A 19,144-nucleotide genomic window follows, 5' to 3' on the forward strand; every position below is an offset into this window, starting at 1 on the left:
AGAACTTGGATCTCTGCATGACAAGGTTCCCTAATGGCCATTCACCCAGTCTAGGCAGACACTTGTAACATTCTGGGTTTCTAAGCTAGTCCTCAAACATGAACCAACTTTCTAAGTTAATGTATTCTGTGCTTCAGGCCCAAACAGTTTGAACCCTGGACATGATCATGCTGAGGCAGAAGAAAAAGGAGGTCCCCTTTTATTTTCATCTAGGTCTCAGTTTCCAGAACAACTTAACTGTGACAACATCACCTCCACTTCAACTCCAACTTCTCACCATTATAAATAAAGGTCAGCCAGTCAACTTGATCTTGGCTGTGACAGGGATAGTACTGACACCCTCCTTAGCGAAGAAACAAAGGCCAACTGCTCTTTTCAAGGCTCCTGAAATAGGTTCAATGAATTTATTTTCCACTCAGAACTCCCTTCCCATTCTACAAGAAACATCAACCACTAAAATCCAAACTAACTTGGAAAAGCTCTTGGGTGATGAGAGGGTACAGAGGACTCAGACCCCTAGAACTAACTTGCAGGAACTCTTAGGGAGTAGGGAGCCACTGGCATTTACCAGCCCTGACCTGTCATTGTTCTGTCTCCAGTTATCCTTGACTGTAGCTAATCTGCAAGTGAATATGGTCTTTTTGCCAGACAAATAGCAAACCCTTTAAGTACCACTTTCAGAAGCTAAAATATCCCTTGCCAAAAGCTGTGAGAACATGTAAAGAGCTTCTCCTATGATGCCTACTGTATGCTCTTAAACTGTTTATGAACTAGGCAGTGTCTAGGACACTTCTGTGAGTATCAAATAGAGGCACCAAGGTTTGTGTTGTGAGGACAGGCATGACAGCTCTCAAATCACTGGAATGGAAGGAGGCATATCTAAGCTTCTTCTGCATTATGAATACTCATTCCGCCAATGGAGGTCAAGCTAGTAAGGGAGTGATTATGATTGGTTTAAAGAAATGGGTGAAGAGGAAATGACACTTCAATGAGCAGGAACTTTCAACTCACAGTTTTAGTGGGGCAGAAGTCAGGCCTCAACTATCTTCTGCTTGAGTAGTCTTGCTTCCCCAAAGAACAAGAAGACATCCCCACGCACCTCAGAGAAGTCAAGGGCCTTAGATGCACAACTCAGTATTTCTGGCTCGTTTCTTTCCCGAGCAGTGGGAAATCACCCCCTGTGCTAGAACAATCTCTGAATGACTGGATCAATCCAGAATGGGGCGCTTGCCCAGCTTTAGCAGTGGCCTCCCCAACCAGAGTGCCTGCTCTTAGAATCTCTTCAGAAGTAGAGTCTGATAGACAACGCCAGAGAACGAGCAGCCTCACATCCTAGAGCCATCACCACAGTGCTGTGCAGCCAGCCCCAGACTGGAAAAAAGCACATCTGCTTCAGTAGCAAGAATGAACTGCTCCCTCCTTCAGAAAGGGTGAGTTCTGGAGAGTAGGCGCTTTTAAAGGACTTAAGGAAGGTGCCAGCCAATTTGGAGCTTGGGAAAACATCATGTCTACAGAGGATTAAAAGTGCTATCTTAGAATTTCAGGCCAGCTTTCAGCAATCTCAACCTTTCAAAGGCCAGGCAGTAGCTCTCCCGAATAGGATGCCGATCAATGGCCTGAACACCTGCAAAGAGCTGAACCTGTTTAGTTCAGAAACTGAGCTGTTTCAGCTAGACACACTTTAAAGGAGATGGATCATAGCATTCTGAGTCAGGCTAGGATGTAACAAGGAGCTCTCTGACACCCTAAGAGAGTGAAGCACTGAGGACGCTGGAGGAAGGGAGAGGACATGACCATTCTCTCTAGCCAGCTGGCTCGGCAGGCAGCCCCAGGGAACAAGCAGGAGTTGGTGCAAGGAGCCCGAGCAAGGCCTGGTTTTGTCGCAGACTCACCACCCTGGTCTACAGGGGGCTTCTGAAACAAACTCCAGCAAGGAGAATGGGTGAATGCTATCAACTGTTCTGAAGGAAGCGAAGTGGTCTGAGTTCTTGTGGTGACTTCTCAGAGAGGAGGGAAGCACTAAGAGGAGGAACTGAGCCGTGGGCACAAACCTGCAATGTTTCAAAGGCGATGCACAGCGGGACGACCGTGGCAGCCTGCCGCTGTAAACATCCGACTGAAAGCTCCCTGGAACGCCTTACAGCTTCCAGTCAAGGATGTTTACAGTAGCAAAGACTGCCCAGAAAGAACGAAGACGCAGTGAGGCACCCCGCTCTAGTAAGGAGGTGCAGAGGGCTTGCTAACCCAAAGACCCTCAGGCAGGGTCGGGATTACAAAGGGTGTTTAAGATGCCCACTTCTCCTACACTCTCTTACTCGTTATTAACATGAGACGGCACAGGAGAATGGTCGTCACTGAATGACTCCTGTTTCTAAGGACAATACACTATGAAATAATTCATTAAAAACACTTAAAATTTTATTAACAAAACAGAGAAAGCAGATCAAGGCTCAGCTTTGCTCCTGCCAGACTCTGCCAGATGCTTGGGGGCAAGCATCTCTACTACATCTAGTGAGTCATGCAATCTGCATGCCTAAAATGATGAGCTATACAGGAAAGGGGTCTATCACAATTGCAATTAAGAGCTTTATGCACCCAAAGTGCTGAAAAACAATGGTGTGACCTCTGGAGAGGAGCAGACAGAAGAGCAGGAAAGGCAGACACTCACATTCTTTCTCATGACTGCTTAGAAAGGTTGCTTAAGTGGTGGTTCTCAAATATGGTTACACATTAAAAGCATCCGGAGAGCTTTAAAAAGCACTAATGCCTGGGCCTCCCCCTCACAGATTCTGATTCAGCTGGTGTAGGGGCGGGGCCTAGGGACTGGTATTTTTTAAACCCTAACAGGTGATTCTAAAGTGCAGCCAGTGCACTGTGCAGAGAACCACAATCTAGACTAAGAGAAAACCCAGTCCACTCACTCCAGACACCACTATGCACACACAGAAGCTGTTTCTTGGAAATCTAAAATCTGTAACTTGCTCTCCCATCCCAGATTAAGAACTCTGACAGACTTCCTAGGATACCTCGAAATGAGCTTCACTTTACTGTTGTAACTAAAGTCTTTCATTTTCATTTTGTCTGTTTTCACTGAAATTCCACCTCAGAGGCACTGAGTTAAAAGCATCCCTAAATGAGTAACAGGAGGAGATGTTAAGGATGGATCTGGTCTACAGAAAGAAAAGCAAAAGAAGAGCAAATGACTTGTGCTGAGAGAGGAAAAGGAGCGTATCTGACACCAGGATGCAAGGCACTCTCTAGTCAGCAGCAGCAGCAGCAGGAGCAATGCCTTCCCAGCTCACCTGACGCTTTGGTGGTTTCAGCTCATCTCTTGGAACAATATCGATGAGAAAGTCAAACTGATCAAATTTTGTAATTGCCATGGCGATATCATTCCTCTGTAACAAAGAAAAGCAGAGTGAAAAATTAGCCTGGGGAGAAACTAGTTCACCTGGCTTTCTACTCTCCAAGTTACAAGTAAGGTAAGATGATGACTTCTAAGCCAAATTAAATACCCATGGCCAAGCCTACAGGCCAAAAGTAGTACAACCAAACTCTTATAAACTTCAAATGATCAGACTTGATGGACAAACACTGACAAAAAAGAGATAAATGTAGCTCATGCTCTACAAACTGTATATTTGAGCCTCCAACTATTACCACTTCTGCTGGATCCTAAATTATCATCCTCCAGATACATCTGTACAAATCTAGCAGTCTTAACTGACACATTTCTGGTCATTCTGTGGTTAGCAAGGTTAGACTATCATTCAACCTTATAACTTTTTAAGCCCCTAAATAATATTCTGGCTCTTTGGTTCACAAGTAGTTATAATCTATTTTGAATCCCTTTGCTAAAATCCTAATTCAGTAACTTTTTGCAATATTTTCTAGTCATCGGATCTATATATGTTAGTTCCTACAAGGCTACAATTTTTATTTTGAAATTGAAAATCACAATGTCAAATCCACAGTTTAAATCTTGTTCCACATGACATGAACACTGGAAGCCTGAAGTCACTAGAATAGAGGCAGGGTGGGTAGAGACCAAGTCAGCTGACTAAAGCTACTGAAACCAAGGTCTGCTCTGATGGCGTTCTTTCTAAGAGTGACATTCCCTTTCTTTATATAATAAAATTAAAAGATTTTTAATTAAAAACCAACACACTATGTATACTTAAGATCTGTGTACTTCACTGTATGACAATTTTAAAGCAAAGGAAAAAACCGAAAAAAATAGTGAACCATGGTGAGTGAGACATATGCTGAAGTGTTCAGGGGAATGTAAACTTCTAAATGCATATAAAAATAGATGACTTGGGGACTTCCCTGATGGCGCAGTAGTTAAGAATCCGCCTGTCAATGCAGGGTACATGGGTTCAAGCCCTGGTCCGGGAAGATACCACATGCCACAGAGCAACTAAGCCTGTGTGCCACAACTACTGAGCCTGTGCTCTAGAGCCCACGTGCCACAATTACTGAAGCCCGCACACATAGAGCCCATGCTCTGCAACAAGCCACCGCAATGAGAAGCCCACGCATTGCAACGAAGAGTAGCCCCCACTTGCCCACACGCAGCAATGAAGACACAGTGCAGCCAAAAATAAATTAAAAATAAAAACAAATAAATAAACTGACTTTGGAGCAGCAATGGTGGCTGTGCATCTTCAAAAAAAAAAATAGATGACTTGATGGATAGAGAGAAAGACAGACATGGGAACAAAACAAGTAAAATGTTAACGGTAGGATCTAGGCGGTCAGTATACAGGTGTTCACTGTAAACTCTGCTTATGTTTAAATTATTTTGTGTGTTAGCATGTTGACTTTTCCAACATAATAAAATGTTGGAGGGAAAAGTCAACATGCTAACAGAAATCCTTAGCAAGCCCTATATATCACATCTTAAAAGAAGGTGACTCATCAGACAAAATAGGAGGGGATGGAAATTTTCCTTCCCTTGTCTTTGTGATGGCCCCAAGCCATTGAAATGCAAAACTCCAGTCCACCCTTCTTGCCAGCCACCAGCTTGATAATAAACCCTCCCGACCGAAGCAGGGCGCATCTTAAGGCTGCCAGGTCTCATTTAAGATTAGTACGATATAGTATCATGTTCTTGATGATGTCACCTACTCAAGCTACCCAAACGGCTCATCAATGGATAGAATGAGGGGGAGAAAAAAAAATCACCTCCAAACATACACCAAAGTGTTCTACAGAATTTTGGAAACAGATATACTTAAATAGGTCTTTTTAACATTTTTATTTTGCCTTTTTTAATGCTAGTATTTTACTGATTATCATATTTAGTAAAAAAAAAAAATACAGAAATCTTAAGTACACAGCTTGATGAATTTGAATAAATATATGCACCCAGGTAGCTATCACCCAGATAAGAACAGACAAAGTTTCCTTCTATCCCTTTCCAGTCAACTTCCTTCCCCTACCAATCTGAGGCAACAACAACTCTGATTTCTATCATCACAGATGGTGATAGTATATGGTGTACGTGCTATGTAATTTTTTCCTCTGGTTTCTTTTGCTTAATATTATTGAGATTCATCCATGTTGTTGTATGAATAAACAGTTTGCTCCTTTTATTGTTGAGTAGTAATCCATTTTATGAATATATCAATTTGTTAATATATTTACATCTTGATGGACATTTGAGTTGTTTCCAGTTTTTGGCTATTATAAACAAGGTTGTTATGAACATTCCAATACAACAATGTCCACACTTGGGTGTACACGTAGGAGTGGTATGGCTGGGTCTTAGAATAAGGAACATGTTTAACTTTATTAGAAAGTGCCAAATAGTTTTCCAAGGTGATCGCACCTTACATTCTGACCAGCAATAAATGTTTCAGTCACTTCACTTCCTTGTCAACACTTGGTATTGTCAGTCTTTTTTATTTTAGCCATTGTAGTGGGTGTAAACCAGTATCTCATTGTGGTTTTAATCTGTATTTCCCCGATGACAAATGATGTTGTATACCTTTTCATATGCTTATTGGTCATCTGGGTATCTTCTTTTTTGAAGGGCCTGTTCAAGTGCTTTGCCCATTTTATTTTTTAATCTGAATTGATCTTGAAGGTAGCTTTAATTGGATCTCTCTAAATTCACAGACTTCCTTCAAGACAGCATAAAATAAGTTTTCAGTGTCTGGCTGCACTAGAATATAGACTTCCCAAGGGTCGGAATTTTTGTCTGTTTTGTGTATTAGTCCCCAGGGCCTAGAACAGTGCTTGGCACATTGTGGGTATTCATTTAATATCTGTAGATAAATGAATAAAAGCATGCATTTTCAACTTTGGAGATAAAGGGAAACAGAAAGCATAATTTACTTCCTTGGCTTTGTTGTTAAAATACTGTCACTATTGTATCTGTCACACCCTTCCTCTTATGTCTGGGAAACCTTTCCTCTAACAACTAGGGCCTGGATGTTGAGCGGAGGGCCTCTAGAGCCAATGACCAAGGGGTCCTCATACAACATGAATGCTGATTTGCTGGATTAAAATAAAAAAGGAAACATGAAAGAAGAAGAAAAGGATTCCCAGGAAAGTAGGGAAGGAACAAAAAGGCTAATGAGGTTAGTGAGACTATTCTTCCTGGGACTGTTCTTTTCTGGAGTCTCTCAAGGCTTCCAACCAGAAGTTGTTTAGATCTGGAAACAGATAAATACCACTTTAGCCTCTGTTTATAGTGAGAGCTCACCAAGTACAAAGTTCAGTCACTGAGCTGTGAAAAACAGGAGAGTTGGAAATTAAGATTCTTGGTGGGGAAATACAGACTATCTTGGCTATATGGTCTGCCTGCCTCCCAGCAGTAGAGGAAGATGCCAGTTAAACATATCAGCTTGACAGAGTGCTAAGGAAAAACAAAAACTTTGGTCCAAAGCCATGCAACAGAAGAAGGCAAAGGCAGCTCTTGCCTAATTTTCTACAATATTACCTGAAGAGTCCGGCGCTTGTTATCCTCTGTGTGGATCCAGGCTCGAAGAGTCAACTCAGTGATAAAAATCTGGGCCGCCTTGGCAAACAGCACAGGGGCTTCTGCACTGATCATCTGTAACAGACGTAGGCCCTCCCTGTCAATCACCAGCAAGTCATTCAAACCAGTCAGTTCGTCCCTTACCTCATGTCCTACTCTTGGGCTATGGGGCAAGGGCTAGAAAACAAGATGGTGGTAGCCTTACAAGATTCCAAGGTAAAATAAATCCACGAGTAGGGACAAAGCAGGTAGCAGACAGAAGAAGGGAAGAGGGAAAAAGGATATTTATCTAGCACCTACCATGCACCTTCTTTCTCTCATAACAGCCTTTCAGAGAAACTAGGGTTTAGGAGAGATGAAGTGATTTGCCTATGTCCATAGAGCCAGTAAGTGGTAGGACTTAGGTTCTAATCCAAAGGGAGACAATGTGGGGCAAGATAATGAGTATGAGAGCCAACGGATTTAGGGAAAATCTCTGGCTTCCCATCCTTTTGGGCTTCATTGTTCACATAGTGAAAAGAAAAAGGCTAACAACCTTCCAGGGTTGCTGTGGGAATCAAATGAGATAATACATATAAAAGCACCCAGCACAAGGCCTGGCGCACGGTAAGCGCTCAAGGAATGCAAGCTGCCTTGCCAAGTCTGAATTCAAAGTTCAAACTCTTGGTCAGACAAAGCTCTGAACCCTTGGTGAGGTGCTCTATGCAGGATATAGCCACGGGAAGAGCTCTGGAGTTACGGAAGTAGGAGGTGAGAATTGGGATCTTGGTTCTCCTACTCTGGGTGAGACACTTTTAACCTCTTTGTGTCTATTTCCATATCTATAGAATGGTGAAACTAACAATTCTTATCCTATCAAATCTCTCAGGATTACCATGAGGAAGAAGTGAGCTAATAAAAGGGAAAACTGTGGTAAACTGTTAGCTTTCCACACAAATACAAGAGACTATCAATTTTGAGTGGAAAGAGAGACAGTTGCTCTTTTCCTGTGAGAACTGTAACAGGATGTGCACTCCTAGGAATACAGAAAAGGCCACCCCCAAGTAAATCCTCTCACAAGTATAAATCATGTGAAACAACTTACAGATTGAAAAGTTAGAACAAGTGCAATATCATTATCAAACATTTCTTAGAGCTCAGATCAACAAACTAGAGATTGCAATAAGATGCTAGGAAGACGTCACTGTCCTGTTGATGTGATGATACATGTTCACATTACATAGTGGAAAGAATCGGGCGATTCAAAAAGCAAATACTCAGCATCTTTTCAACATCTGGAAAACAGGATATCCCCAATTTTCAGAGAAGACCATACAACAATTAAAACTGTTCAATTTTAGCTCACATAACAATTTTAGAGAGAATCCAAATAAAAAAGCAACAGACAATATTATTTTCATTTTCGTTTAATTAGACTTTGAGCTCTAGAGAAATGAGCAATAATTTTCCCATCGTTTTACTTTCAATATGAATAATGAAAATGAATGTGAATTCACCTTCACATCTTCATCCAGTTTCATAATCTTCTTAATACGAGCCAGTGGGAGTTCCTGTACTCGGAAATCTTTCTGAAATGAGTAACAACAGGTACATAAATAGTAGGAATAATCAACAGGGTACGACAGGCAGCATGAAACACTCTGATTGGTTTAGTCCCTCCTTTCAGAAAATATGGCAGGAGAGGAAGTACAAATGAAATGAACAAAATACAAGCTCTAGAGGCAAAATCCTTCTTAACCAAGGCAGAGCTTCAAACAAAGGGTTTCAGGATAAACTTATGATGGCTTCTAATAGTGCCCTCATGAAAAGTGGCCCCAAACAATACCAGATTCTTTGCCAGCACGATATAGAGATGTATTATACGTGTCTTCCCCTCACCCAAGAAAGTTTACCAGCTTGCATGCAGGTTAAAATGAGACTTTTGTCTTAGGGATTTTCCTCCAGTTCTTCCTTCTAATCAAGGACTGCAAGGGCAAGTGCCAGCAGCACCTGGCCATAGTGACTGTTCTCACCAGCCAGTGTGGCACTGCCTATTTCCTTTTTTTGTTTTTTGGTTTTTTTTTTGCGGTACGCGGGCCTCTCACTGTTGTGTCCTCTCCCGTTGCGGAGCACAGGCTCCGGACGCGCAGGCTCAGCGGCCACGGCTCACGGGCCCAGCCGCTCCGCGGCATGTGGGACCTTCCCGGACTGGGGCACGAACCCGTGTCCCCTGCATCGGCAGGTGGACTCTCAGCCACTGCGCCACCAGGGAAGCCCGGCACTGCCTATTTCTGACCTTTGCACTAATGTGACATCAGAAATTGGGGAGGAGCTCCTTTCCCATTACAGCAGCAAAGGCCTTGTCTCCAAAACCTGCTTGGGGGTGGGGGTGGGAGTAGAAGAGTATGGAAAAAGGGTGAGGGTGAATATATCAGCTGTCATTTAGGAATAGCCCTAAATGACAATTTAGGGCTATTTTTTCTTAACAAACATGACTAAGCTGGGGAGAAACCATTTAACTTTACTGTGGATAGGATTTAGGAAAGGGATTTTCGATTAGCACTACTCAATTACTTGCAGTTTAAGCGCTTTTTCATTTTATTTTGATACTACTGGTATTTAAACACATGGCCAATGATGGATGCAATTCTAGAAATAAAAATCAATTTTGGGTTTCAGAGCTGCAATGAAGAGAAAGGTGCAAAGGCAGAGATTAGCTAAAATCAGCAAAATCCCTACTGGGACTAGGTGTCAAATGATTGATTCTATAAGTGGTCTGAAATGTGACTCAATATGCTCACCTGGGAATTTACATCATCACATTACAGAGGAAGGAGCTCTTATTTGAGATTTGGTATAATTAACATGCATTAGTGAACTTTCTTTTCCAAGATCAACAGAAAACCTCAACTATACATCAAAGAAGGCAGTGCGGCATTTTGGAAAAACATCACCAGCCTTTCCAGACTCTATTTTATGAATACAGAAGAGCAACTATTAGGATAAAATGTACACCGAGACATCTTACTTACTTACTTACTTACTTTATTTATTTGGCCATGCCGGGCGGCATGCAGGATCTTAGTTCCCCGACCAGGGACTGAACCCATGCCCCCTGCAGTGGAAGCATGGAGTCCTAACCACTGCACCGCCAGGGAAGTCCCAAGACATCTAATTACTCCACCCAAACCCAACAAGCTGCTTGGCTACCACTCACCTCTACAAATTTCCAACACTAATTTTTCATCCTTTCCTTTTCCAAATTAGGTATCAGCATTTTCCATAAGCCTCTAAAAACCTAACCCTGGAGTGGTAGAGGCTTAGAAGTCCGGTTTATTAAAGTTTCACCAAAAGGAGACAGCAGGACACATACTATTCTTATTTTTTCTCCTCCTCTTTCATTTATTACTTCAAGCAACTCAACTAACAGCAAATGTATGATACCTACTACTATGCGGAAGATGCAAATATATTCTTACCTTTGAATAGACAAATAGTTTAATTGTTAGAGACTAACACATGAGAACATTACAATCCCCTATCCTATACTAGAATGGGGGTGTAAAATCCCACACGGAAAAGAAAGAAATGACCAGCTGGCAATGGGAGGTGTGGGGCGCTGGAGTGAGCGAGAGGAACTGGCAAATGTTCCACAGAGGGGCTGAATCGCAATTATATCTAGGGATACTGCAAATCTGCTTGCTGGAAAAGTATGTTATTCAGACAGAAGAAACAGCATGCACAGAAGCACAGAGACAAAAACCCTGGCCTATTTAAGTTTTCGATGTATGACCTTAGTACAGAGGGGAACAGTAGGAAAGGGAATGCTGGATTGGGGCCAGATTCTAAAGGGATTTTTAAAAAAACATTTAACTACAGAAATCAATCACTGGTCTTCGTTCTTGTGTGGCATATCACACAAAATGATGATGTTAAACAGAAATGCCAAAGAGAATACTAGGGATGATAATTCCTTTGGAAGGCCTCCCAGGATGATACACAAAGAACAAGATTATGACCACAAGATTTAGGTCTCTTGCAAGTGTGCTCTCATTTGGCTTGGTTATTTAATATAATTCCCACAAGACTGTTCTAAGATTACTTAACTAAAGCCCAAAGCTAATAAAAAGACCTCCTTTCCTAACTTGAAAGAATAAAATATTACTTTTAGAATTTCTATGAGACTATAATTAAAAGAAAAAACAAGAAAAGGTCAAGGATATCATCCCCACCTTGATGATGTGTAAAATGAGGCAGAAATTTACAAAAAGCTCTGCTCTAAGCCCCACCAACCTTTTCTTTTGTGAGAAACTTTCTCATGATCCCCAAACCTTGAGATCTTAAAGGATCTTCAGATGTATGTGTGTGGCTCATTATCGCTGACAATAGCCCAGTTTTCTATAATCTCAGCCTAGCTTTCCAGTCACATGTAAGGGTTTACAACAAGCTTATTGGAGAGGGGAGCCCCTTCACTATCAGTAAATTGGCTTTCAAGTCAATGCTCCCCTTGTCATTGGAAACCATGCAACTGACATGAGTAACATTAAACTTCTTCTCCCGATGCTAATCCAAGTGGAAGAACAACTAACACATTTTACTCTTGGAAGTGACATCAGCATCGTAGAAGAGCAGATTCTCTCAGAACATTCTCATGCTCTTGACCACAACCAAAGAACTACACTTAAAAATGCTGCCAAGGGGGCTTCTCTGGTGGCGCAGTGGTTGAGAGTCCGCCTGCCGATGCAGGGGACACGGGTTCGTGCCCCGGTCCGGGAAGATCCCACATGCCGCGGAGTGGCTAGGCCTGTGAGCCATGGCTGCTGAGCCTGCGCGTCCAGAGCCTGTGCTCCGCAACAGGAGAGGCCAGAACAGTGAGAGGCCCGCGTACCGCAAAAAAAAAAAACAAAAAAAAAAACGCTGCCAACTGAAATTGCCAAATTTCAAGAAGTCTGAATTCACTCAATGAGAGCTGAAAGCCAAAGAAAAGTCAATGGGTCTCAGGCTGCACTAAAGAACATCCACAGTCTCAAACATGATGAGAAATCTTCTGCAGGCCTACCTAGTCAGGCTCTCACTCCGGCAAAGTCAAGATTCTATCCTCTCGAAAGCAGTGATTCTCAACCTTGGCAACATGTTAGAATCACCTGGGGGAGCTTTTGAAAAACAAGATGTCTGCGCTTTACCCCAGACTAAGTGAATCAGGAACTCTAGGGAGTGGAGTCCTGGCATCACATTTTTTGAAAACTACCCTGGTGACTGTAATCCACAGTGAGGGTTAAGGACCACTGCTTTAAAGCCTTGTTGCTCCAAGTGAGGTCCCTAGACCAGCAATGGCATCATCTGGGAACTCAAAAGAAATGCAGAATCTCAGGCTCCAATCCAAACCTCCTAAATCAAAATCTGTATTTCAACATGACCCTTATGTTGTTCACATATAGACAATAAATTCTGAGAAGCACTGCTCTACAGGAAGAGCTCAAACAGCATAGGACCTATTTTTTAACAGTCCACCAACCTTTACCTCCAAGTTCTTATTTAAATGGTTATCTGATTTGATTGTAATGGTGGAAATGTCATCTTCCAATCTGGAGGCATTGAAGAATGAAAAGATATAATTGGCGATTAAAAGAAAGTGACCTAAGCATTAAATTACAGCTAACTGAAGGCTAAATGGGATGTACGGAAGGAGCTTAAAGGAGGATTAGATTTTTCTTTAAGATTCAGCATTACTGCCTCCCCATCTGCCCCCCAAAAGACAAAAGTGAGCTTCTTCTTCCCCCCTTTCGAAGAGGTCTAGAAGGGTAAAATTCAATGCCAAGAAGTCTATTAATTATTGTTCCCAGAGTTCTGCTAAGCAGGAATACAGTATTTTACACAATCATCCTGGTGTACGATCATTTTGGTATGATTTTTAACCAACTTCAATTCCAGCTGAACACCATCTGGGTTTATGGACAATGCAGAGCTTTCAAGAATGAGGAGAGCCTGATGGCCAAGCTGAGATGAAAGACAAATTGCTTTTGCAGAACACAGACCAAAACGACTGGGGCCAATGTCTCCAATACATCATGAATTATATCATCTAGCAAACTTCAATTACTTGTTTTTGGAACATCTTTGTCCCAGTCATAGAGAGACCACAACACCTTATGAATGTTCTCATAAGTTTTATTTACGTTTGGATGGTTTGAACATATGGATTTTTTAAAAAATCTGGTAGATACTTTGAGATGTCAATCTAAGAAGCTCTGACATATCTGAGGAAGTCTGGTTGTAAGTGCTGTTCAGTTCAGGAAAGGCACAGACTAAACACTAAAACGTCAGGCACGTTACACAGGCAGAAGTGCAGTCAGAGAAGCAGATGCCTTCTTCGTGTGCCACAGGCAGAGGGAAAATAAAAGTTTTACAAAGGGACTTTATTGGCTTGCATTCTCACTCAAACTTGGCACTATGTTGCTTCACACTAACTCTGAAGCGGAGGAATCTGATTCATTCAAATATTTAACGTGCACCTATTTTATGCCAAACATCATTCTAAGCACCTGATGTAAGAGATACGATGGTAGCAGTCTAGGAGTCTTTTCTCAGGGGTACACAGGAGGAAATTTTTAGTTAGCCATCAATAGGAGAATGATTAAAGAAGACTTTCCTCCTTGACCTTCTTTCTCCTTACTCATAAAACTTGAACTACAAGTGAATTCCTCAAAGTAACCCACTTTTTAAAAAAATTTATTTATTTATTTATTTATTTTTGGCTGCATTGGGTCTTCATTGCTGAATGCGGGCTTTCTCTAGTTGCAGCGAGTGGTGGAGGAGCTACTCTTCATTGTGGTGCATGGGCTTTTCATTGCGGTTGGCTTCACTTGTTGCAGAGCATGGGCTCTAAGTGCACGGGCTTCAGTAGCTGTGGCTTGCAGGCTCTAGAGCGCAGGCTCTAGTTGTGGCACACAGGCTTAGCTGCTCCGCGGCATGTGGGATCTTCCCGGACCAGGGATCGAACCCATGTCCCCTGCATTGGCAGGTAGATTCTTAACCACTGCGCCACCAGGGAAGTCCCAAATCCATTTTTAACCTCTGAAGGACTAGCTGTCTAGCAACAAAAAGTTGGTCAACACCACGATCTGCTCTGATGTCAATCAAACTTGAAAATTAAACCAAGTAGGATAAAAATCAAAGCCCACATTCCTGTTCACCGCAGCATTATTCACTATAGGCAAGAAATGAAAGCAACCCAAATGCCCACTGACAGATGAATGGATAAGCAAAGTGTGGTATGTACACATACACAGGAAATATTATTCAGCCTGAATAAGGAAAGAAATCCTGTCACATGCTACAACATGGATGAACCTTGAAAACATTATGCTAAGTGAAATAAGCCAGGCACAAAAAGACAAATACTGTATGGGTCCACTTATGTGAGGTACTTAGAGTGCTCATAGAAACAGAAAGTAGAATGGTGATTACCAAGGGCTGGGGAGAGGGAAAAGCGGGTGGTGGTTGTTTTATGGGTATAAAGTTTCAGTTCTGCAAGATGAAAAAGTCCTGGATATCTGTTTCACAACAATGTAAATACACTATTGAACTGTACATTTTTAAATGGTTAAGATGGTAAATTTCATTGTGTCATTTTACAATTAAAAACAAAATCAAAGTCCAACAAAATACAGAAAAGCTAGGTGCTGAATTTGAACTTCCACAGTTTATGTGACCGCTCGCCGGATCCTGGATTTTTTCTGCGTTCAAGCTGGAGGACAGACTTGCTGCACTGGCCTAGTCCCACCATACCCCAGGAGGGCACTAATTTTACACCAGGCTGATCCCAGCACTAAAACCTGATAAGCTTAACCATGAGATTATCCCCTCAAAACATGCACAAAATACCCCACTTTTGACTTTATAATTTCATTTTTTTCCTTCCTTCTGTTTTATATCTAAGATAGTACAGATAACTACTACCTTTAGACTGCAGAAGAGAAAGAATGATTTTTCAGTGGAAATCCACATGTGAACACAGGCCACTCCGAGAAAGCTCAAGCCAAGTTCAACTGCTGAAAATCCCCCATACAAACAAACGTGCCCCACAGGTACATTCAGAATATAAATTAGTTTCTCTACCCCTGAAGTCAAGTGGGCATTTATCACAGTAAGTTATTTTGTTTATTTGATTCTTTCATTACCTGTTTATAGTCTGTCTCTCCCACCAGAATACATGTTCTGTGAGTGCAATGATTCCGTCTGTCTGGTTCACAACTGGATCCACAGTAACTAGCATAGCCATAGTAGGTGCATAAGTATTTGTCGAGTGAACAAATAAACTGACTACGTTATGTTAGAGGTTAAGGACCAAAGCTCTAAGAAATTGCAACATGAGTTCTACATCAAGAAGGAATCCAGTGTTTGCTCTGCCAGGATGCTAATATTGATACCTTCAGGGCAGGAATGACACATCTAACACAGAGAGCTCCTTCAGCATTTGCTGAAATGACACCAAATGGAACAATCTTCATTAAGGATATGACACCATACTCTGACTTTTATTGCTTCAGATTCATCACTGTGCCTGACTCAGTAACTGTTTAATAAATACTTATCAAATAAATGACTCTGGTTGTAATTACTACATTGTAAGCCCCTCAAGAGCCAGGGTTTTATTTGATTCTTCTATGTCAGAGGTTCTCAACAGGGGATGATTTTGGCCCCCAGGGAACATTTGCCAATGTCCAGCAAAATTTTTGGTTGTCACAACTGGAAGGGGAGTGCTACTGGCTGGCATCTACTGATTAAAGGCCAGAGATGCTGCTAAACACCGTACAATGCACAGAAGAGCCCCTCAAAACAAAGAATTATCTGGCCCAAAATGTCAGTAAGGCTGTTAAGTAACCCCAATCTAAGTGTATCTTTTGACACCTGGAAACAGTGCCTGCTTACAACAGATTTGTTGTTGAATAAACTGCCCAATAGTTTTCACCAGGTCCTAGAAATTTGGCAGGGCCACTAAATCAGGCTTAAGAAATGACCTACAGCTACCGGAGGAAAGTAAGCTCTGCTTTTCTGCATTCTCTAAAAGATCTGCCTCACATTAAAGTATCTCCAAGTCAAAGCATCCACTATACAACCACATGCCTAAAGAGAGCCACTAAGATATAAAACAACCCTTGTAGTTACCTCACCTAAGGTAAATTACATTTTCATTTTCCTATCCAAAGGCCAGAAATGAACTATATTTTTAGAAATGTGCTTGAGATTAAAAACACTTTAGTCTAAGTTTTGGTTATTCATCTCAAAGCTTTTACACTCTTTAAAAGTTTCTCATTCTTCCTTACCACTGTTAAATTCCGGATTTCTTCCATGACACGAGGCCAGAAGGACTGTAGGCTTTGCTGGGCATCACTGCTGCTAGCACCACCAAATCCTCCTTCTGTGGACATTTTGACAACTAAAAACAAACACATACATGAGATACATTAGAAATAATAAAGTCAGACCTTCTGTCCAGGTTATTTATAGCTTTCCTTGTGGATGTTTTCACTAATTCATTCAATTTCTCAGCCTGAGAAAGTATACAAACTTGTGCTGAAGGGGTTTTTCACACCAGCTTAAGTCTTAGCCAAAAATAAGGAGGAAAGTTTTCCCTTCTATCCAGCTCATACCGCAGAGACTAACAAGGAGCTCCAAGCAGAAAATCTAAAATTGCTAGAAATCCAAACTCAAATCCTAATGTGAATCAAGGACTTTTAATGTCTTATTTTGTGGAGGGGAAAGAAAAAAAGGCACTTGGTTGTCCTAGTCTGGTCCATAATTTTCAATGCCATTCTCTCCAATGTTTTTCAAGTTCTATGTGGCTTCTCACACTCCATGCCACAGCCTGCAGCACTTACATTAAGGGTCCCCAGTGATTAATACTGTACAGAAATGTAAACCCAAAGTCTTAAAAAATAAGAGCCAAGTTTATTCTTTTGTTTAGACACTGTGGTCCCACTTCTTTGGGGCTACTGATGATTATTATTCTTTCTAATCTCAAGCTAATCTGCCTCAAAGGACACAAAAACACTAAAGTCTAGGCCAGGAATTGAGTGGACGGCACAAAGTCTCCGAACTGAAATCACTTCCCAGTTCTTTCCTTACCTGAACCATGCTGTCAGGCACAAAGCCAAACAAAGCACACCACCAACTGGAAGCTTTAAAGATGGTTGAAAAACATTGAAGAATTAAATTTAGGACAGAGAAAAGAGAGTCAGAACTTGCAGTCAATTGCTTTGTGATGGGGGAGGGAAGATGAATAAGGATCTCCACATCAGCTATAAATATAGATAACATTGTAATGTCTTAAAAGATTTACAGGGGGAAGTACAAAACTCCAGATGGCTTAAATGCTTATCTGACAAATACTTACACCCAAGAAACAGTTTAATTGAACACAAAGAGCAAGAAACTTAGCGATGTCCTAAGAATTTCTATTCTGGGAAACTATCTGAAAAGGTTTGACAGGCCAGTGACAGGATGCTGGTGGACAGCTATGTAAGTCATTAAGAACTAATTCTGAAGGGCTGAAAGAAACGCACCAAAGCCAGGGGTCACATGACCAAATTGCTACTTTCCAGGCTTCACGTGGATGCATGCTGGGCACATCATTCTCCATCAGCAGAATGGAATGAAGGCTGATAAATCTAGGTTTAGACTGTGAGGATGTTTGATTCACTCTTAAATGTTTGCCTGGAACTGTCCTAGAGTTCTCTAATTTTTTTTTTTCCCTTTTTCTTCTAAAGGAAATGATGAGAGGAAAGAAATGAAAGGAAAACAAGAGTACAATCTTCAAAGCAGATTTCACTCTGGTGTAATGACATTAGTGGCTGATGATGTAATGGGAAAAGGTTTGGAGCCAATTTCTGGTGCTGGAGGCCTACAAGCAGCTCTATACATCAACAGGAACTCTAAGTGTTAGGAAGCAATATGATCTTGGAGTTTCTGGAGGGAATTAAAGTGAAGAATGTTGAATCACGGTTGGAAATGACTAGATAAAATCTTGAGTCCTAAATAACCAAGTAAGATCCTCTCAACTCAGCTCCCATGACATTTTCACTTATCACCATATGCACATGGCCTATACACTATTCTCTTAGATGTACTGAGAACAAAGAGACCAAGGTAATCTACAGAAATTTATTTACTTTTATTAATAGATTCTTACGAGGTACTCATGACAATGATGAGAGTGAGACTCTAACCTTTTTAAATGGGGCAAATAAAATCTTTCTAGAAATGAAAATAATTATCAAAAAAACTTTAAAAAGAATCTAACCTTTCATTGTAGGGACCCCTGTACATGCCTGATCTTAGCAGAATCTGCCATGAAAACTGCTATGGTCAAAGGAGGAAGATGCACAATTGCCAGTGTATCTCTGTGTAACTTGCTAATGATGAGTAGGTTTAGTTTGAGTGCAAAGGCCCGTGAGATTTAGAAAGTTGGTAACCAGTTTTGATTGTCCTCTAATCTCTTCCCACAAACATTACCAAGGTACACAATTCAAGAAGCATTTTTAAAACCATCTGTGCACAGTCTGCTTTTAAATCTTGAATTGCCCCAACTAAGGATGTGCTGGTGCAATCAGTTCCCAAACATCTGTGCAGTCAATAGATTATGAATGAATCTTTGGCTGGCTCAGAGCCACACTGTCAGAGTGGGGGTTGGCTACAGAACAGAAGTTAACAAATTATCTGGAACTGATAAATGTATTAAAGGTTAAGTGTTTAACTTGAGAGACCTGTCTGAATTAGAAAATCATAAATGGATAATGGCAAAAAAAATTCAAGTCAGTAATAATGTCCTTTACATTTTACTGCATCACAGAAGTTTAAAACTGGGGGGAAAAAGGCATTAAGAACCACCCAGGCCACCTCCTCTAAAAGATGCTTACAGCCCTACTTCAAGCTCTGCCCAGCTCCCTCACTCCCACCCTAAGGAGTCATTTAGCTTAAACATGAGCTCCTCCTGCTATACTTCTAAGAAACTGGCTCACTGGTAAGGCATTCTTTTCCATCCATCCATCCAGCTCTCACTGTTCTTTACACTAAGTTGAATTTACGAACAAAGGATCATTTCAGCTTTCGATTTAGAGTTACAACTTTGACGCCTTTTCCATTAAGAAACCTCTTTTCATAAATTCCTGACTCCAA

At 41.3% G+C, this 19,144-nt stretch overlaps 1 protein-coding gene across 9 annotated transcripts in view; it reads right to left on the reverse strand.

The window, feature by feature from the left end:
- The window catches only part of NFYC (nuclear transcription factor Y subunit gamma), a 63,799-nt gene that overhangs the window by 13,786 nt on the left and 30,869 nt on the right, over window positions 1–19,144 (reverse strand). For 7 of the 9 annotated variants that reach the window (XM_082860632.1, XM_082860631.1, XM_082860630.1 and 4 more), the window contains 4 exons: window positions 16,294–16,406; window positions 8,485–8,556; window positions 6,950–7,063; window positions 3,303–3,398 (listed from right to left, as the gene is read on the reverse strand). In XM_082860632.1, coding sequence (XP_082716758.1) covers window positions 3,303–3,398; window positions 6,950–7,063; window positions 8,485–8,556; window positions 16,294–16,398 — 387 coding nt within the window. In that variant the 5' untranslated portion in view covers window positions 16,399–16,406. Of the gene's footprint in view, window positions 1–3,302; window positions 3,399–6,949; window positions 7,064–8,484; window positions 8,557–16,293; window positions 16,407–19,144 lie in introns of those variants that run through there. The other 2 variants (XM_082860636.1, XM_082860633.1) reach the window with 1 other exon arrangement.

The sequence above is a fragment of the Leucopleurus acutus genome (genome assembly GCF_964270905.1).
Source record: "Leucopleurus acutus genome assembly, chromosome: 2".
NCBI lineage: Eukaryota > Metazoa > Chordata > Mammalia > Artiodactyla > Delphinidae > Leucopleurus > Leucopleurus acutus.